Raw genomic sequence first — 21,589 nt, 5'->3', positions numbered from 1 at the left:
CCCTACCCTGCCTCACCCATCCCTTTCCCCACAAACCACAGCCAAGGTTCATCACACTCTTCCCCCTCCATTCCCAGCATCCTAGTGTGGTATGGTTTACCATGCCCCTCCTCCTGGGAACTGTGAATAACAAACCATCTCTGCAATGGTGGTAGCTTCCTCATCTGTTGGCTTCACTGTCTATGAATACAGTCAGAAATAACCTGTGCCACACACCTCCCCGGGAGACTTTTATGCAGTCCCAAGCGGGGTTTACATCCTGCAGAGCCCTCAAGATGAAGGAGACCTGACCTTCGGAGGGCCACTGGCCCAAGTTCTTTTGTCTCGAGACAGAAAACTGAGACGTTGAAGGGAAGTGTCTGTCCTGCTCAGGTGTCTTCTAGCAGCACCAGGACTATAGCCAAGGTCTCTTGTCACCTAGGCTTTCTTTCTGGCCTCCCCCAGAACAGGCTCGGGTCTCTATGGGTTCCAAGAGAGGCTACATCAGGACCCCAGGCAAAGCAGCCTCCAGGCTCTGAGGTTAGGGCATAATCTTTCAGGACCCTGACCCAGGGTTTCAGAGGGTATCAAAGCACATGCTTGTTCTTTAGTTCTGATCCCCAGCTGGCTCCTCCCCATGGGTCCTGAGAAGAGAAGAAATGTCTTTTCCATCAGCAGAGGATGTGAAGAAAGGCCATTCCTATTCTAAGGACAGCTCCTTCCCGTCCCAAACTGACGATATTGCCAAAGGCGGCTGATCAAAGCTTGGCGTACCACCCAGTTCCTGGGGCCAGATCCCCAAACAAATGGCTTCTCTTGGACCTGAATCCATCCTAGGAACAATGCTTCCTCTTAGGAGATAAGTTGTCCGCTCACATCCTGGGTGGAGCCACACTGTGAGGATGTCAGGAAAGGCAAACACATAGCCCAGAGGCCAAGGTCATCCGGAGGAGGCTGGGAAGGAAGAGAAGGATGTCCCTACGTTAGAGGTGCCTGTCCATGTCTCTCTGAAGCTGGGCCAGCCTGACCTGCCCGGGATATACAGAAGAGGACATGCCTCATCTCGTAAAGGCGGGGTTCAGGGTCACCCTATGAAACCTATTCCAGTCTAGTCTACTCAGAAGGCCATCCTCACCCACACAGCCTGGCGCACTGCCTTTCTGGAAAGGAGACTGTGTGCCTGTCCTTGCCCAGGCACACCCCTATTCTCACTGTCACAGAGGGAATGGCAGCCAGGCCAGATGCCAGTCCCTGCCAGTCCCTGCTCTCTGTAACCCCAGGCAACAGTTTCCTGGGCTCAGTTTCCTCCTCTGAACATGGAAGAGCTGGAAGAGACACTCAGGAAGCGACCTAGCTGCGACAAGCTGTAAACTCACAGATTAGAGCTCAATGTAAGAGGCAAAGATTCCAACAGGAGCCATATGGCCCAAGCTGAGGGGCTGTTAGAGACTGGCCCCCACCCTGTCTCCTCCCAGGCCCTCAGCCCAGGCCATTCCTTCTCCAGAACTGCAGAGACAATTGTCATAAGCCACATAGTTCTTCTGACTTAACTTACAAAGGCAGAAACATCAGAGGAAGACCGAGAACACACAAATGCACACACACCCACTCACACACAGCCCACAGAGAAGCCCCCAGGAAGCAGCCCTGACAGAGCTACACCTAAGCCTTCAGTAATCACCATCGTGTCACGTGGTGGTAGTTAAAGCCACTGATACTGAAGCTGGGTGGCTGATTCCAGCCGCCAACCCCCTCTAGCTATGTGATCTAAACTTTCCATATCTGCTCCGTCTGCACACTGAGAGCATCATTGGCACCCAGGTCTAGGGATGGCTGGGGACACAACCGAGACACCTACCTGGCAGACCGAACCTGTGCTAAGCCTGTTGGGACCACCACCGGTCCTCTGGGTCCTCACACCTGGCCACCTGCGTTTCCCAGATGCTGTGGCAGTGGCCACACAGCAGGCCACAGAGTCCTGAAGGCCAGACTTCTGTCCTGTCAGAACGTTGGCTTAATCTCTCTGTCTCAGTTTCCCCAGCTGCAAAATGGGGATGCTGATAATCATGGGCGCTTGTTAGGGCTACTGCAGGACTCACAGGAAATCCCACACCAAAGTTCCTTGCAGGGCTGGTGAGACAGCTCAGCAGCTGAACGCATTTGCTCCATCTCCAGGCCCCACATGGTAGAAGGAGAGAACTAATACCCGCACATGGTCTCCCCAACCTCTGCATGCACGCTTCGGCATGTGTGTGCCCGCACACGCCCAGTACATAAACAAACCAGTAAATGTAAATTGCTTGTTTTGTTTTAAGACAGGATCTCACTACGTAACCCTGACTAGCCTGACCCTTACGTTGCAGACCAGGCTGGTCTTGAACTTGAGAGGTCCCCCTGCCTCTGCCTTCCTGGTGCTAGGATTCAAGGTATGCACATGCACCACCATGCCCAGCCAATGTACTTCTTTCCAAGTTCCCTGTAAGGAGGATGGAATGGAGTAAGGACTCTGTATTAGTTATTCTTCTCATTGTTGTGACAAAAATACCTGACAGAAACAGCTTCAAGAAGGAAGGTTTATTCTGGCTGAGCTAGAGGGTGGAGTTCACTATGGTGGGGGAGGCATGGCCGCTGCAGCGTGAGGCTGCTGCTGGTGTGTCCTGTCTACCTAGCACGGACTGCAGAGCTGCTCCCTATGGCCCTGTGTGAGTGTGAGCCACTTGGCTGTGTTGCATCTCCGACACTGCCCGCCAGGTCTGCTGAGAGACGAGACTGGGGCGGGGAAAGGGGGTGAGGGTGGGCTGCCTCTCTCCCTGTCACTTCACGGACACCCCGTCTTGGGCATGTGGGGACAGCTGGGATTCTCCCTTGCTCCTCCTGCTTCTCTGGGCTTGATGCAAGAATGGAAGTCACCGGGCATGCATCTGAAATGCCAGCAAATCTACAAACCCGGGAGTGGGGCGTTGTGCGGGGAGGAGCAGGTGATGAACATGGAAGATGAATATGGGCTTAGCCCGAAGGAAAACCTTTCCTGGGGGGCTCTCTTCCCACCGCTTCTGCTGCATCCCCAGGGAGGGTGATGAGGCTCTCACCTGCTCGGGGCCACATAGAAAATGCTTTTGTCTTAGGAGATACAGCCTTCCATCCCCACTTCTTTGTTTTCTCCACTTTCCGGCTACCTGCCTACCTAAGGGGCCATCAGCCTGCCACCCCCGGGTCTCCACTGGGCCTGGGCCTGCTCAGGGAAGGGATGCTGGCTCACATCCCCCAGGCCCTCGCTCTCCATGGTACACATTGTCTCCTCCAGTCCCTCCATCACACTGCATCCACTCTGTCAAACCAGGGGGCCCAGAATCTCTACCTATTCTATGTTATGTGCTGGCCACCTCTGCTCACCTTATCTACCTAAGACATCTCTTCTAGCCCTAGGGCAGAAGGCTGGATGTGGGGTCTCAGGCAAATGATGCTGTGCAGACCTATATTATCCACGTAACTCCTATTCAGTCCAGATAACAAGAGGCCTATATGAATCCTCAAGTGTCTATAAAAGGGGAAACAGAGAGATGATTAAAAAAAAAAAAAAAAAAAAGACACAGCAGGTGGGGGAGGTGAGTGGGGAGGGAGAAGAGAGAAGGCCTTGTTGCCAGGCAATCAGGCCTGCTCAAGGCCTCTCCAGGCTGTTTGCATATCAATGAGCAGCCCATATTTAGCACCAGAGTTGGGGCACCCACACAAACTGCATTGCCTTCAGGCTGCCCATCTCTGAGGGCTCAGCCTGGCTTTCTACTGCTCACCAGAGGCCCTGGAAGGATTGGAAAGATCTGCCACCCACCTTGGGCAACTGCCCCAAGAGTGCACCCCGCCCCCACAGTCCAACCTCTCTGGCAGGCGGGTGCTGAGAAACCAGCGGGCGATTTATAGATGCCAATTCAATGACTTCAGGGCAGATCACTGAGGTGGTGAGGTTGCCTGCACAAACAGGAAGCCGCACGGGAGCCAGTTCTGTTCAGACGGGCACTGGGAGCCTCACGTAGAGCCCGTGAGAAAGTTCCTTAGACGCAGTTAGTGGGCAGAAGCCTGGGAACACCCACAGGCAGAAGTGGGTACATGTACGCAGGGGAGGGATAGAAATCCACTCTTGGAAAATGATGCTCCTGCACATTCATTCCTGGCCACGTGATGCTCTCAATGCAAAATCCACGGCTTACCTCTCAAAGGGAATAAGAGATGGTTTATTTTGAAGCCATTTTGAGACACCATGGGCCAGGAACATAAATTTTGGTTACCCCAAATTTCATATTACAACATGAAACCAGTTTCATGAAGTTTTTATGGTTTCACAGAATAAAGGAAGTCATAAATTAAGGCAAGTTTAAAATACATGGGCGGGTACATCAAAGAAGTGGGTACTGTAAGATGGGGAAGCTTTTCTATAGGCCCAAGATGCTATCCGAGCTTTGGGGTTGGTGGAAATTAGTAATGAGCTAAGTGAATAGATTCTAAAAGTCTATCCATTAGTCACAGGATATTAGTTCTGACTCGGAGGTAGGTAAGGAGTGGCTGTTTCAGAGGGCTAGAATCTCTCCACCACACTAAAATGCAATCAGTCTCTGCAGACAGTTGATTTTCAGGAATGTTGCTCACAATGCCTACATATTGTATAGTCCTGGCCTCTGTTGGTTCACCAACATGAGCTGGATCGCTGTAGATGCTCAGGGGTTGCCATCAAAATCATACTGATAAGCCTGGGTCTAGTGTCTGATGCCACGTTAGTGCCCACCAAGCTCCAAAGAGGTAGTGAGTGAGTCAAGAAATTAGTGACACCATTAAAATCTACTTCCCAGCCCCAACTCCCGGGCTGATTTGCATGCTAGCAAAAGCCTCAATGTCTGAGATGTGTCCCCAGAGTCTAACTCTGTGAGGAGAAGAGAAGGAGGAGAGGTGAGGGGCACAGGGACAAAAGAGGCAAGGAAGCAGGTCTCTGATAAGAATCAGCAAACCAGTCCCACCTGGATGATGCCTTCAAGGCCACCAAGTCTCAAGGCCTCATTTGCATATGAGAAAAGTGATAGAGGAGACTTACAAAAGAGGAATAAAGCAAATGATAAAAGAAGAAAGAAGTTCAAAGGGGGCTGAGGGAGGGGAACAGTGAGCAAGGGGACCTGAATGCATCTACTCCCCATTCAAAACACAGAACTCAAAATGGTTGGTGGGAAGGAAATCACACATCATCCAGGGTCAGCCCCAAAAAGATGGAGGAGACTGTCATCCTCAGAGCATCATCTGAAGAAGCACAGGTACACGAAGGGGCTTTTACAGAGACAGCAAGGAGACACGGTGGGACAAGAGGCAAAAAACGCTATGCACTGAGCAGGGTCCTGCTCTTGGAACCAGCCTGGGCACCCTGGATCTTTAGACATGCATCTTAATTTCCTACAATGCAAAGCTCATAGCGGTTTACTCACTTTGCCGGAGCTGATGCACAGAACCAGAATAAGAAGGCTATTACCCATATCCATTCTGGTGACATCCAAAGATCGAGAGACTTCTGGGTTTTATGAGGCTAAAGAAACATCTTAATCATGTAGGTGCATTTTTTTCCTTTGGGATTTAGGGAACAGTGAGAAGGGAAAGGGAGCGGAAAAAGGAGCTTTGCCAGGAAGCACTCCCAAAGGAGCCACCAAGGTACACCGACAGCCACCTTGCACCCCGTGGGCTTGGAGCCTCTGGCTTGCCTCCCCTGCCATTCCACCGCTGTGTCAGCAGATCTGCCTGAGGGACCAACACACACAGCCCTTCTCCATGGGGCTGCTGCCCAGGCTCTGGCTGGGGTCTTTGAGAACCTCGGGCTAGAGTCATGTTCACAGCGGGCCTTCTACAGGGGTGGTTCACTCCTGGGACACTCGCCTTCTTCTCATTTTCCTTTTTGTTTAATGAACACATCTTCCTTTTTTTTTTTCTCTAATTAGGTGGAACAAACAACTTGAACCAGAATTTTTATTTCCCAGAAAAGCACCCGCCTGGACACAGTAAATATGTCATTAATCATCATTCCGAGGCGGAGGAACACGCTGGGCTAGGGAGGAGGAAGAGCAGTCAGCGGGCCTAATTAGAGCGAGGCCTTCCAGCTCTCTCCCACCCCCACCCTCGGAGCCCCACTCCCCCCCACCAAGCCCGGAGCCCATCCCTTGGAGGGGTTCTAGGCTGAGTCAAACTTATGTAAATGTCCCTTGTTAGCACCTCAGAAAAGGAAAGGAAAGGATATAGAAGAACAATACTCGCCCCACCCCCTTCCCCTTCCCTCCCCTCCTCCCCGCATTCTGCCCGGAGGTCTTATTTTCATCCAGGAAATTGTTCTTATTATCGCTTAGCTATTTATAGAGGTGGCGAGGTCTGCTGAGCAGCCCCAAGCCAATGTGGTAATAGGGTGCCGGCTGCAGCTCCCTCCACACCCGGGCTTTGCTTTGGGGCCTCAAATAGACCCCATCTAACCTTATTCTGGGACCTCCAGTTGTGTCCCTGGCCCAGAAGTTGACCTGCAGGCCATGGGCTACTAAGACTGGCCCTTGGACTGCTGGATCAGGCCACATCCCTCTCGGTACCCCTTCTGCCCATGGTTAGGACCAACACCCCTCCTGCCCGGATAGAAAGTACTAGAAGGCTTCAATTACAGGAGAAAGTACGGGGCTGCTCTTCTGCTCTGCTGTCCCTTTCTGTTATAGACTGGCTCGGCCTACAGTAGGAGCCACGGGAGGCTCACACCAGGTTCTACTCATCCCAGAGGCCACAAGCTTGGCCCCAAGTTAAGAAGGGCTATGCTGAGCGGAGGACCTAGAAGATGAGTTCTGGCAGATTAAGTAAGAGCTGCAGCCAGCTAGCTCAGTAACTCGGCTTCGAGGGACTTGGTCACTGTGTTGCCAGCTATAAGGCCCAGATCAGGCGTATCAGAGAGTCGGTCCTCAGGGGTACCTACTCTTAAGTTTGAGCTCCAGTTTTGCCCGGGAGTTCACTTTGAACTCAGCATTTACTTGCAAAACACCGGTAATGTTTCCTCCCTGCAACCATCCTGACAATGAGATACAGAGCCATTGTTATTTTAGAGAGCTGTTCAGTGAGTCGTCATCTACTCCCTGGCTCCAGGCCAGGTGAAAGAAGACTGCGTCTGGCACCTTTCCCTGTAGGATGTAAAGTTCCTGCCCAGAGGGGAAGTCTTTGAGTCTAAACAGACTCCAGTGCTCCCTGCAGTGGCCCTCTGCCCACAATCCCTCTGCTCTGTGTGCCTATCTTAATGGGCTCCTAACTGATGGGGAAGCCTCTGGAAGGAGGGACAGAAGAGTGGCAGCCATAACGGAGGAACTAGTTACAGGATAGCACCTGAAGAAGAAAAAGCGAAGACCCATGGCTTGTGCTCATGTCTTGGTGCAGCCATAGCACCAAGCAGTGTTGGGGTTGTAGAGGCTCACGGGTCCGAAGCCAAGCTGCCAACGGGGCTGTGCCGCTTCAGCGGGCCAGAGGCCTTCCTGCTCGCTCTAGCTCCCCGCAGCTCCCGGCATTCCTTGGTTTGTAGCAGGAGTATCCTAACCTCTGTCTTCTGTGCCAAAGTTGTCTCCTTCCTAGGGAAGAACACTTCCGGGACTCGGGATGGTCTCATCTCCAATTCCTTAACTAACTAATCAGCAAATGAATGACCATTCTAAGACTGGGGTAGACACGAATGTGGCGGAAGGGGGGGGGAAGGGGGAGTGTCAATCCATTGCAGAACCCTAGTACTACTTCTACTTCTACCACTAACTTGAGAGTCAATTTGGTAAGGTGTCCGTTCCTTGATGAGCATCCCCTGAGTCCTCCCTTGTCAAAAGGAAAGCACTGGCCTCGGCCGGCCGGCCAGTGGTGTGGGGAGTTCTAATGAGATCAGGAAGTGCCATGATTTGGGGAGGTGCAAAGGCTTACGTGGGGAAATAATCAAAGGTGGGCGCACAGAGACTGCTAACGTCCCCTCCCGAGCCCCTTCTTAACTCGGTGTTGCTAACTCTGTCACCGTTTCACGGACTCCTTCCTTCTGTCTGCTGCACCCCCTCCTCTTGCTTGCTGTGGAGAGTCACCACCACCAGGGGTAGAACGCAGATGCCAGTTTGTTTTTAAGGAGGACCTACCTACCTACCCAAGGCCTGCCTTCCACTAAGCTAAACCTGGTTACTATTGAGCTTTTGGCTTGCAAGTCGGGGCTGGTTTTCACACACCATGGCGATCTCTCTAAGCTCCTTTTTTTCCTTGCACCACCCAGCACTCAGCCAGGCCCAGGCTGTAAGGGAACTCCCCCAGTTCTGCATGGAGACTGGAGCCCCAGTCGCCCGAGCCAACCCTACCAATACATGCCATCCACAGCTCTCTCTTCTCTCCTCTGACCTGCCTGCGGTCTGTCTTTCCGTCCCGAGCCATCTGAGTTCAGTAGCACACGGCCTTCTCTTCCTTCACCCACCTCTCTCTCCAGACTCTGCTTCGCGATGGCAAACGTGAGAGCATCGTCAGCACCCTCTTCATCTCGCCTGGAGATGTAGAAAATGGACAGAGCATCGTGTGCCGAGCCACCAACAAAGCCATCCCTGGAGGAAAGGAGACCTCAGTCACCATAGACATCCAGCGTGAGTACCAACCGACTCTGTCTGGCCTGGCCAGGCCCAGGGTTGGAGCCACCCCACGTGAATGTGTGTACGTGCATATGCAGGTTCACATGCCTGTTTCTGCATGGGCGCAGAGGCCAAAAGAGGATGTCGGGTGTCCTCCGCTACCAGCTCTGCCGACTCCTTTGAGGCAGCTTCTCTCCCTGAACCTGGGTCTTACGTTTTCTCTGCTACGCTGGAAGCCTAATGGAGCTTAATAGCTCCAAGAGTCCTCATTCCTCTGTCCCCGTTGAAGCTGGAGTTACAGGTGTGTGTGGGATGTCCACCTGGCATGTGGGCGCTAGGATCCCCAATCTCACCCTCGTGATGGCATGGCAAGTACTTTCTAACGACTGAGCCCTCACTCCAGCCCCCTAAATCTGAGGGATTTAAAAACACTTTCTAACAGCCTTGACTCAGTTGGGCTTCTGAATTCTGTGTGCTACACAGCTCTCTCCAGAGTTATGGGGTCCATGGGAACTGTGCCTTAGGGGTCTCAGAGCCTGTTTTGACAGCCAGAGGGCAGAAGTTCTTTCTCTCTCTCAGGGCCACAAATCCTAACCGACAGCCTTTAAAGCGCAGAGGAGAGAAGAGACATTTGTTAAGTATTGGGTAGGGTCGGAACACCCTGGCGTTTGGGAGAAGGCTCTACTCACTGTGTTGACATTTGCTATTAACAACCCCACCCCCGCCCCCACCCCAAGGTGGTTCCTTCCATTCCTCACTCAGTGATAGTGGGGAGCCGCAGAGTTCTGACCCTACCTAGGGCTAGGGAGATAAAAGAAGATGGAGAGAAATACCTAGGGCAATGCTCCTCCATCCCCTGGCCCTGATCCCACCCTAGGTCTTAGCACCACCCAGTCAGCAGGTGAACAGATGTGGCTAGAGCAAAGCCCAGCTCTAGAAAGGAGGTAAGATGCTAGTTCCGTGTGTGGTCCGACATTCAGAACGGATCCATCACCACGAACTGGGTGGCTCCAGATTGTCACTACACTCTGATAATACCAGTTTCTTGTCTGATTTGCCAATGCCACCCAAAGTCTCTTCCTAGTCTAAGAGCAATCAAAGCTAAGAGCTCTCTCTCACACACAAGCCAAATCCGGGGGAAATGAGGGTGGGAGACAATATGTGTCTAAATCCCTTGTTCTTCCTGGCTGCCATTTGTGTCACTGTGGCATGCTGTCATCCTGCCCCATAGCCCCACCTAGGCAGGAGGCTAGAGTCAGAGTCCCAGGTAAACATAGTTTGTTTCCCAGGACAGAAGCCAGGACCTTGGCAGAGAAAGTTGGAAGAGAAACAACATTTCTGCTCCAGACCACTGTCCATTGCCCCAAGGGAACCTAGTGACACGGATGTCATCACAATAGCATCCCACGTACATTCAAATACATCCTTCCTCCAGATGCATTCCAGACAGAGGGCTGGTTGACCTGGCTACATGGAAAACAGGTTGCACCTGAAAAGATGCAGGAATGAGGCCAGCATGAGACTTAGACCCAGGCATCAGGTTTCCTGGCTGGGATCCTTCCAAGGTAGCACAGAACAGTGGCTGGGGTCCAATATTCTCACTAGTTTGAGTTCTGACTTTGGCCGTTACTCATTGGCCTCATTAGGGAATTGGTTTGGGTCTTTGTTTCCTCATCAATACATGAAGGAAATCACACCTACCTACCTCTTAAGGTCGCATTAGGATTAGATGACATCATTCGTGTCAACCCCTAGAGCCATGCATGGCATATTTTGATTAAAGTATATTCTGAGGTTGAAATCCACAGTGACAGGTGTGTGGTGGCTCTTCCCCAGATGCCATGGCAGCCCCAGGCATTTGACCCAGAGCTCCATCTCCCCTAGCTGGAAGGTGTTTATGCATACCTAAAAAGCAAAGGCCCGGGCCCTTCTCCATGCCACCTCCTCCTCCCCCGCCTCCCCTTCTTTCTCCTGAGATTCCTTTGCTCATTCAGTAAGCATCCAACTGTTTGCAGTGGACACCACAGGCTGGATCAGAGCCGCCTTTGCAAACCTGCTCATTTTCTCAGTCAACCACGAAGTCTCCAAACTCAGCAAAAGCACATTTGTTGTTTGTTTCCCTTGGTCTTTATATGTTACCCAACGGAAGACAAAGCCCCCAGATTGAGTAATGGGAGAGAAAGCGCAACACCCCCAAAGCCTCACCACATCTGGACTCCGTGTCCAGCTGCCAAGTTTCAAATGGATGTATTATAAAATCACTGAGTCATGAAGTTTCTCTCTGCTTCCCCCCAACACTTCCTCTGAAAATGCACATGTGCACGTACACGTACACACACACACACACACACACACACACACACACACACGTTGCTGATGGAAACACTAACAGACTCTCAGCTGTAACATCTGTTCAATGTGATCTCAGTTCCATCCTCCTGCAAGTTATGCATCCGACATCTCAAGTGGGATTAAAATCATGTTTAATAGTTGGGTATGACATAAACTATTTATACCTCTGGAATTTGGCAGACTCCTAGAAATTCACATCATACACATCCTGAGGAGAGGGATGGAAACAGGGACATGGTAGCCCTGGGTCTGGGGATAGAGAGGCAAGTGAGACTGACTGGCATGGAACCTCCTGGGTCTATTCTCCTGAGGCCCTCAGGACCATGAGTGCTGCAGAGAGTGAGGGAAGAAGCAGAAGAGGCTTCTGCAGGGTGAACTGATACCACGGGTGTGAGTGAGCATCCAGCAAGTGAGGACCCAAGGAGGGTCCTCCAGCAGGTACGAGCTCCATCTTCTTCCTTCCCAAGGGATCATCACTTTATAAAGAACACCAGGTAAAGGATGAGCCTTGGGAAGGTTCCCCATGAGCTCCGTAAAGGGTTTCTAGATATTTTTGAACTGACACCACCATCTCAAACAAGAGTTGGATTGAGATCATCTATCGCCTGCCAGGACTGGATTTCACAGTGTGAGGCTAGCAATGCACAGGAGTCCTGACGGCCATTAACTCCTCTGGGCAAACTTCTTTACCAGGAGGGATGGTCGGCTTGGCCAGCCTGCCCTGCGCAGGACTGTGTGATTCCTGAGTCAGGCTTGCCTCGGAAGCTACTAGGAAACCACTGGAAAGATACTGCAGGACTTGCGGGGGTGGTGGTGGTGGTGTTAGGAGTCTAAGTGGGAAGAGAGCCCTCATGGTGGTCCCTTGCCACAGCGAGCCCTTGAATCTTGCTTTGAAAATCCAAATTGAGGTGGATGAGATTCCCACCTGTATTACTCAGCTTCCCACCATTATAGCAAATACACGAGACAGTAAAGAAAAAGAAAGTTGGTTTCAGTTCACAGTTTGGGATGATCCGCCTCATAATCAGAGCCCCATTGCTTTGGACAGGGGTGGGGTGGGGACATAAGAGAGAACATCAGTGGAGGGAGCCTGCTCCAGCAGAAGAGCTCACTTCAGGGTCAGGGAACAAGGAAAAAGGAAGAGACTAGGACCCCACAAGACCTCTCTTAGACTTCTCACTGCTCCCACCCCTCTCTCAATAACATATCTCTGAAGGCCAAATCATTAACCCATGACCCCGGGGTTTGGAGGAGGCTTAAGTCCCACACTATAGCACCATGATGTTCCCCGTAACCCCAGATAAGAAGGTACACAGGCCAGCTGCTCCACCAGATGAGACACCTGTTTACGGTCCCCCTTCTGGAACCAGAAGACAATGTAGGGAGAATAGACTTTGAGCACAGGCAGCCACCTGCTGCTCAGAAGAGGGGTTCTTTCTGTTTCTGCTGATATTAACACAGCTCAGTCCCTGTGCCCTCACCCAGCACCCAACGTGAGCAGCAGCTCACAGAAGGGACCCAGCAGATAAAGGTCCCAACCCCCAATCCCAGTCCACAACCCAGGCATGACTCTCAGGGCCCTTCAATAGTCTTGAACCAGGAGCCCAGAGCACCAAGTTAGAGTCTCACTCCCTGGGGTATCCCTCACAAATATCCTCCACAGCCTCGGAGAAACTGGCTTCTTAATGCTTTTTCTGAGACTGAGCTGATCCATAGAAAGTCCTTGTGAACTTAAGGTTCCCGACCCACTCGTTGGCGGGCCCAGGCCCAGATGATGGAAGCCCAGGGTGCTAGTGAGGCCATGGGGACTTAGCTGCCCTCTAACTCAGCCTGGAACTGCACTCCAGCCAGGCTTCCAGGCCCTAGTGAGGAAAAACCCAGCCTAGCTGGTTGTCTCTCCCCCCTGCACTTTGGATGCCAAGGGGCTTGGAAGCGCTGTGCCAAGGCTTGGGATCTACAGGAGCACAGCATCAGGATGAGCCAGCCTCTCATGGGGGATGCCTCTGGTGGGGGATGGTGGAGAGTGGGGGAGTGGGGGGTAGAAGGGGGAGTTGGTGGGGACGACCACCTGAGAAGGGAAGAGCCAGGCCAAGACAAGGCCATTTCCTGGGCTTAGGTCTACCTCTCTGCATCTGCTATAGGCTTTCAAGTCCTAGCCACATCCTTCCATTCTCTCCAAGTCTGTCTCTGTCTCTCTATCTGTCTCTCTGTCTGCATCTCTCTCTCTCACTTGCTCTAGCTCTCTGTGTGTCTGTCTGCCTATCTTTCTCTCTCTCTCTCTCTCTCTCTCTCTCTCTCTCTCTCTCTCTCTCTCTCTCTCTCTCTCTGTGTGTGTGTGTGTGTGTGTGTGTGTGTGTGTGTGTCTCTTCCTCTCTCTCTTCCCCTCCCTCCCCCTCCTCCCTTTCTCCTGTGGTCTTCACTGTTCTGGGCTCTTTCTCTCCAATGTCCTGTCATTTTCTATGTCCTGGGCCTCCCTGGCTCTCCTGCTTTCAGGCGAGCACCTTTGTCTGGGGATGTGTCTGTCTGCACAGCTCCCTCTCACTCTTTACCCCTCTTCCGCCCCCACCTCTGGGTTTCTCCTCTCCTTGCCCTTCTGCAGTCCTCAGTGGGCATGTCTGTGTGCCTTTCTGTGTCCCTGCCTGTCTCCCTCCCCCTTCCTCCCGTCTGCACCTGTCTCTGTATCTCTGGGTTCTCTGTCTCTCCCTGGGTCCTCATGTCTGTCCTCATGTTGTATGCTTTACCTCCCCCAGTTTGCCACGCCCACCCAAACCCTTCCCGTGGTCTCTCTGTGGCCTCCCCATCTCCTGGTTTCTGTCTCCTCCACCTCAGACCGTTTAGCACTTCAGAGCGTGGCTTCTTATCGCGTCAGATGAGAAAACAAGGGCCCCAGCTCAGGATGCTGCGGGCCCGGGGACACCAGTCCAGATTCAGCAGAGATAACGGCACTGAGGAAAGGGTGTGAATGCCGCTTTCAAGTTACCAGAGCCCCCACAACCTTTACATGGAGATAATAAACAGACATTTCACAGACAGAAAGCGTGGACTGCGGGCCGAGGGCCCCTTCCCACCACTCTCCTCACGGGAATGGAAGGTGAAGCCAGGCTGCACGTGTCTGGGACCTGGGAAGCCAGTGCACCAGAGATGGATGTCCATTTCAGTTCAGACCTTGAGTCACAGAGGGAGCTGCACCCAGCACCCAGGGCTACCTGAAGCAGCCACTTCAAGGGAGCAAAGCAGCCTCCTGCTGAGGCCTCCCTCACTCTCCGGGGATCTGTCACGATGGTCCCTGGGCGGTAGGAACCCTGGCTTTGCCCTTCCATGTCTTCCTGCCCTGTTCCTTCCCCAGTCTGTATGTGAATCTCTTCTCCCCGCAGACCCCCCACTTGTCAACTTGTCGGTAGAACCACAGCCGGTATTGGAGGACAACATCGTCACGTTCCACTGCTCTGCAAAGGCCAACCCAGCTGTCACCCAGTACAGGTGAGCATCACTGCTGCGAAGACAGCTTGGTCTAAGGCTCCTCCACCCCCATGCCTGTCACGTGGGATGTCACACGTGGCCACAGGATGTGCTTCACAGCAGGTGTTCCAAATAGATTTCTCCCTCTCCCCGTGCCAGCCCCACCTGCTAGCCAAGCAGACCCTCTCTTTCCTTCAAGCTCACATGCACCCCCTCTGCCAGGGAACCGGGGGTGCCCCTCCTGTTTCAACGGCTTGTTTGTTCTATATTTCTGAAATGACGGAGCAAGGCTCAGACAAATGTTGAAACCACTAGCAGAATGGGTAAGTCAGTGTACTTAGCACTGTACAGCTGGCCAGAGCCCAAGGGACCCCCGGAATCCTGCAGAGCCGCCGCTCCAGCCTGCGTCCTCATCCACAGCACTGGCAAAGGCATCACTGGTTCTCACATGCTTGTCTCCGCCTTCTGACCGAGTTTCTCAGAGGCAAGAACTGCAATTTAGTCACTTATGGCTCTCAGCATGCAGTGCATCGCGTGGCATAAACCAGGCATCCCTTACATGCATCTGACTGATCAAATAAACCTTCGGAGCTGCTCCTTTGGGCTGCTTTCTGCCTGTGCATATCACCACACAGCATTCCAGACACTAAGTGACCTCAGAGGTATCCAAGCACAGGTGTGGGATGCTCACTGCTTTCGATGTTTTGTAGAACTTCCCACGACCCTCACTTCCCACCAGCCCAGGCTTGATGGCAGAGCCCAGGACATCACCTCCACTGTGGATGCGAGCTATTAAGCAGCAGCTTCTGCAAGTGGCATGAATGCTAATGGTCCCAGGCAAGGAAGGCAATGACGAGAGATGTGGAGGGGAGGGAAGGCATGAGGCATGAGGCCGAGCCGTCCCAGCAGGTGGAAGAAAGGGCAATGGGCCACAGAAGAAGTCATGGCAGGCTCAGGGTGGACACAGTGAACTGCTCTGGCTCCCTGTAGTGTGGATAATAGAGCAGCAGTGGGGCCAGAAGTCAGGAAGGCCTATAGCCTCTCTATCCATCCCTTCTGGGTTAACCCTTGCCACACCGGAAGCCAGAAGATCAGACAGCCTCTCTCCGATTCCCACCACAAAGGCAAGGAGCCTCCGACTCCCAGGAACCCTGTGATCCAGTCAGTTCCAATGGCTGGTTTGGCCTGGATCTGGCACTGCCCAGAAGTGATAGAAGATGCAGAAGGAATGAAAAAAGTCTCTGGACTTCTAACGACACCTGCCATCTCTGTGCTTCTCTCCTGTCTGCCCCCAGCTCTCAGCCCAAGGTCCCTAGACAGGTATACTGTACCCAGGAGACACTTCAAATGCCAGCTCCCTTCTCATCCATAAGCATCCCCCACCAGAGAGGCAGACAGCCTGTCCACTGACCACCACAGCAATCTCCCAAATGCCTCCAGGGCCCTAGAGACTGGAGCACTCAGCTCCCCATTTCCATGTCACTGACAGACTCCCTGTTACCTGAAGATCTAGGGGTCTGTTGAGCAAGCATGGCAGCATCCCCCAGATAGTCAGTAGCCTCCACTCAAAGGCCCAGAGCCCTCCACCTGCCTTCTGACCTCAGTAGGATACCCAGCTGCTAGAGCTGACTCCCAGGACCACCCATCTCAAAGACACAGAACAGCCAGGATAAGGAGAAAGTGTGAGCCTACACAGGAAACACGTGTGATCAAATGTGAACAGCCAGCAAGTCTAGGGGACGAAAAGATGGCGGCTAGTGGGAGTTACTAAAACTTTTCTTTCGATTTGAAAGTTGAGTTTCTTCAAGCTAACAAATTAATACGTGAACACGGAGAGAACATGCAATTTCCCTGGACTGCTGGGTCCTCTAGGACTCCCTCCCTTCCTATCCTACCCTGAAGCATTTGAATCCCACATGAACTCCTGGTGTAAAAAGAGGGATAACAGTGGTTGGACTCCCTGCAGATGGCCACTGCTCTTATTTGCTACCAATTCTTAGGACCTTCTGATTAACGGGTGCTTCTGAAACCACAGCAGTACCAGCTTGGGCTTGCTCTAGGACTGAAAAGGCCTGGGGAGCCCTCCTGGCCCCCAGGAAGTGGTTGGAAAGCTGGGGTGGGCTGGCCTGGGGTGACACAGTGAGGAGAAGTTTGAGGCTCCTGTCTACCCGCTTCCCTCCACCAAGGTCTGGCCAGCAGCCCACTTTAATTTCCCATGTAGCGCTAGGACCCAGGAGGCAATGCCTTAAGCAAATCTATAACGTAAGTACACTGATATTTTTTCCCAAATGGCATGGACAAGATTATAGGGATCTTCACTTCTTCCATTAGTTCATCTTGGTTGCTTCCTCCTTGGTCCACCTACGAGGCTGTAATCTCTGAAATTAGACCCTGAGATGGACCTGACTGGGCATGGCAGCTGCCTTCTTCACTGCCTGCGGGGACCAGGGCCCGGGTTAGAGGACCAGGTTTAAGCACAATGAGAGGTGCTCTGGGCTTCATCCTCTGAAGGTCTCTGGCAGACATGGGATAAAAGACCACAATCCCCCCAGATAAAGCGTACAGGGCTGTTTGACACACCAACCTGCCGCTGCGACATGTTGGGTCTCTTGATTCTGTGATATAAATAATTAATCCTCTTACATTTGTTCAGACCAAATTAGACATTGATTGAAAAGGCTTACGCTAAAGCGGTCTACGGGGCCTGGGAAAGACGGCAAAGATGCCATGGTGGGGACCAGGCAGAGGAGGCTGAGCCACAAACTGTGAGGGAATGTGGGGGGTGAGAAGGAAACTGCTCTTTGGTTCTGGAACCCTGTGGCCCAATACTGGACTGGGATCGTCTCAGCCTGAGTGCTCCTGGAAGAGCCTTCAGAGAGCTGTGTGATGTGCGAAGGGAGCAAGAGAGGGGAAGAAAGACTGGACAGTCAAGACATGAGCAGAGGGCTCTTGTGGAGTTTGGAGGAAGTCCCCTTCCCAAAAAGCCCTGGGTTCCGCCTTCTGAAATCCAGTCCTATAGACAACTCCCTCCTTCTCCCATGACCCTGAAACAGGAGAGTCAGAGCATCCTTCCTGCCTTCCCTCCTTTGAGCTGGCTCAGATTTTTCCCAAGGTGGAAAACTTACCATGGCCAACCATATCCTAATTCTCCTTCTCTCTAGTTCCTTTGGGTGAAAAGGAATGTCCACCTGGCCTGGAAGGTGTAACCACAGACCCTGGACTGCAGGGTTACAGGCCTACCAGGCCCCAGGAGTTCCAACAATCAGATCCTGGGGAGTCTGTGAGGGTCCCAGAAAGAGAGTGAAGAAGGTTCCATCTTCTCCAGGGTCCCCCAGAGAAAAACAGCCCGCCCTTCTGAACCAATGCCCCTGGGCACAGACACAGGCCCAGCCCCCTGCTACATGCTATAAGTATCAAGTGCGGAGAAAGCTTACCTGGGTCTCTCCCCACCCTCCGCTCAGCTATCAGCTCCTCACCAGCCTCCCCACCACGCATAAGCCCTCCCTTTGATGGGTTGGAAGGAGTAGAGGCTGGACACTGAGCCCCAGCTGTGTGTCTGGAACAGAATTAATCCACCTCAGGCAGGGGCCGTGCCTGACTATTAAGTCTGGTCATTAAATTAAAGTTAGGAATTGAAACGACTCATGAATAACTCATAATGGTTTGCTGGGAAGCTCCTTAAGCTCTCGGGGAGCTATGGTTCACTCTGTTGTTAAACTATAATTGTTATTATTAATTGTGTTCCTAATAGTTACTCGATATTAATTTGAGATAACAACTACATGGCGCCAGTCTAGGTGTTCCTTGGGATGTAGAGAAGTGGCCGTCTCTCTGGGGGCTAGATAGGACACACTGAGTGAAGAGCTAGTGGAGAGAGGAGGAGACTGAGTCAGTGTCACCAAGAAAGGGCCAGGAGCAGAGGAAGGAAGGGCAGAGAAGCAGCAGAGGTCTCTCCAGCTCTGGAAACACCTCAAGACAGGCTGCAGATCCCTGGGAGCCTGGCTAGAAGTTCCGTGTTTTCGAAGAGTGAATGTTGTATACAATACGTTTAAGCCAAGGAGCTGTAAATGCTTTTCCTTTAGGGATCTGTAATCTACATGTACACAAGCACACACACATATACATCGCACATGCAAACCCTCATAGGCATGCACACATACACACATGCACATACACCTACACATGTGCAACCCCTCACATGCACAAACAAACTCATACACATAGACATACATACATGCACTCACATTTGCACACATGCAAACCCTCACATGCACATATATACACATATGTAAATGTTCATGCTTTCACACATTTACTCACCCGCACTCATGTACAGATGTGTGTATGCATGCACATACACCTACACACATGTAAATCCCTTATATGAACACACAAGTACATATCCACATTTATATTCATGAAATTCCTCCAGGTATACAAGCACACAAGTACATACTCACAGGTGCACACAGGCAAACCTTCATGTGCACACACAGATGTGCATTCTCACAGATGCACACACACGCACACATATATACATATTCAAATTTGCTCATATACAAACCCCCTCATGTACACACATGTACTTGCACATACTCACTTGCACACAAGCAAACCCTCATGTACACATAATATGCATATAGGCATCCACACGGGTACTCATACTTGCACACCACTCATGAAAACCCTCATGAGCATATGTGCATACATTACGTGTGCTTTTGCACATGCACACACACTCACATACACCTTTGTACACATGGCGGTCACCTGGTGGCTGCTCTGATATGGTGATCACTACCCCAGAACTGAGACCAAGCCCGAAGCCTGAGGCTTTTCGGTCTCTTTCTTTCAATATGGTACTGATCAGCTAGCTCATGAGAGAAACTTTCTACCCACTGGTCCCCACCCAACCAGGGCTAATGGGTCTGTGGCCTCAAAGGAACAAAGCCAGGGGTGGAGGGCAGAGTTGATAGTAAAATCAAGTACCGACCCTAGAAGGAAGGCTGAAAAGATTTACAAGAAGACGGAGGCACATGAGAGATCTGTGCGGGGCAGGAGATAGGTCAGAGGCAAGTGAGAGCATAATGTAGGGGTTCAATAACCCCATTCTACATCTTCTTGTCTGGAAACCAGACTTCTGTGTGTAGGGAGATGTGCACACTCGTGTGTGTAATGTACATGCGTGTACAGGGCATACATCATTAGCTCTCACCTCTGATGTCATGCACTCAGCCTCCCCACTTTTCCTACATGGTCCAGGACAGGGCTCAGGATAGAGCTCAAAGCAGTATGGCCAGGCTGTCTGGTGACTGCGAGTTGGATTAGCAAATGGCCTGGATACAGTGGAGTGATCAACCAGGTAATTGTCACCTCCAGGGTGCCTTACTTGTCAAGTGACTTACTTGACTACATAGTGACCTTGGCTCAAAGCTGATCACCTGCATGACCGTGTTGTGGGTACAAGACCGTCCCCTCCTCATTTTCTTGAAGGACGGGTATGTCTAACTTCCCAAAGGATTCCCCCCAGAGACCTCTGGCCTCCATTGCAGGTGGGCCAAACGAGGTCACATCATCAAAGAGGCATCTGGGGAGCTGTACAGGACCACTGTGGACTACACATACTTCTCAGAGCCTGTGTCCTGTGAGGTGACCAATGCCTTGGGCAGCACCAACCTCAGCCGCACAGTGGATGTCTACTGTGAGTGTGGGACTCAGGAACCCCTGGGGAGTGGGCAGTGGGTAGTGTCTGTCTGAGACTGTGGCTAGATTCATCGCCCACAGTCTAGTGTGCCACATTTCGTGCTTACAGCATCCCCTCGTACCACTCCCACTTAGGTCTTGGACTGCCCAAATGAGGCAGTACCAGCCCAGAGTGCAGTGACCAGGTACCATGGACTGGATGGGCCGACCAGCAGGAATCAAGAGCCAGCATGACTAGTCTAGTGCCCTTGTATCCCAGTCACACACACACACACACACACCCCACCCCCCCACCCCCGCCAAGGGCTCTACCTCCTAACGCATCCACACTAAGGGTTTCAACATACAATTCTGAGGGGGACGCAAACACACAGTCCATAAGTAGATCTTATTCCTACTACCAAGATGAGGGATGTGGACACTCAGCTGCACAGAGTGAGTAAGTGGCAGGGTGACTCATGACTTTCCTGAGGCCAGACAATGACCCAACCCATCACCTGTACACACACACTGCACTGTCCCACTGAGGGGACTCATAGACAACCCCCTTTTCTCACCAGTGGCCCAACAGATGAGGCCAACCTAGTTTGAGGACTAGCTAACTGGATACATTCCCCCCCCCAAAAAAAATTACAAAACCCAAAGGGATGGCACACACCTGTGATCCCAGCACTCAAAAGGCTAAAGCGGGAAGACTGCCTTGAGTGTGAGACCAGGAAGGGCTACACAGTGAGTTCAAAGCCAGCCTGGGCTACATATCATAACTATACACATAATCAGCTCGCATTCTGCCCATTAGTTTTAAAAGCACTTTCACAAACTTGACATCGCCTGGCTCTTCTGTCCCACAAAGATTCAGCAGATGTGTTTTCTTATCTGTGACATCTTGAAACTCATCTCTATCTCCCAATTCCAGAAATCGGGCTTTGTCCCCTCCAAAAAAAAAAGTGCCCTGAGGCCTTCCTGGGCAGCTCTCTGAATACCCCAGCCACTGCATGAAGCAAGGCTTGTTCTATAGGCCAGCATGTTGGAATAGGGCGGAAAAGGGCCTGCATATACTTAGCAGAGGTGTCAGAAATGGGACTAGAAGCTAGTCTACTTCTAGAAGTAGGGGTTCTGGGGTGGCTGGATAGAAGACACCCTGAGAGCACCTGGTGGAAGACACCCTAGAAGGGCTCCAGTTGGGCCACGTCATCTCATGTCATGGTCCCAATGCCCAAGATTTCTAAAGCCGGAGGTTCCCTTAACTTTCTGAAACCAGCCAGATCAAGGACAAAAAGAAGGGGCTGCGAGGTAAATCAAGGTAGAAATTGGCCTAAGTTCATTCATCCTGTGGCTGGTACTGCCTACTCTGTGGACCTGAGAAAAACTGAGCCTGGAGAGAAGAGGTCTCATCCTCACTTCCGGAGTCAGGGAGTGGGCTGAAGTGGACTGAGGTGGCTAACCCAGCGCCTCCCTTCTTCCAGCTGGGG

At 51.9% G+C, this 21,589-nt stretch overlaps 1 protein-coding gene across 3 annotated transcripts in view; it reads left to right on the top strand.

Moving 5' to 3' along the window:
- The window catches only part of Kirrel3 (kirre like nephrin family adhesion molecule 3), a 559,151-nt gene that overhangs the window by 517,168 nt on the left and 20,394 nt on the right, over positions 1-21,589 (top strand). For all 3 annotated transcript variants that reach the window (XM_037207646.1, XM_037207647.1, XM_028879069.2), the window contains exons 6-8: positions 8,468-8,618; positions 14,330-14,435; positions 19,967-20,115. In XM_037207646.1, coding sequence (XP_037063541.1) covers positions 8,468-8,618; positions 14,330-14,435; positions 19,967-20,115 — 406 coding nt within the window. The remainder of the gene's footprint in view (positions 1-8,467; positions 8,619-14,329; positions 14,436-19,966; positions 20,116-21,589) is intronic.

This window comes from Peromyscus leucopus, chromosome 7 (genome assembly GCF_004664715.2).
Source record: "Peromyscus leucopus breed LL Stock chromosome 7, UCI_PerLeu_2.1, whole genome shotgun sequence".
NCBI lineage: Eukaryota > Metazoa > Chordata > Mammalia > Rodentia > Cricetidae > Peromyscus > Peromyscus leucopus.
This window is presented reverse-complemented; position numbering and strand designations above follow the sequence as displayed.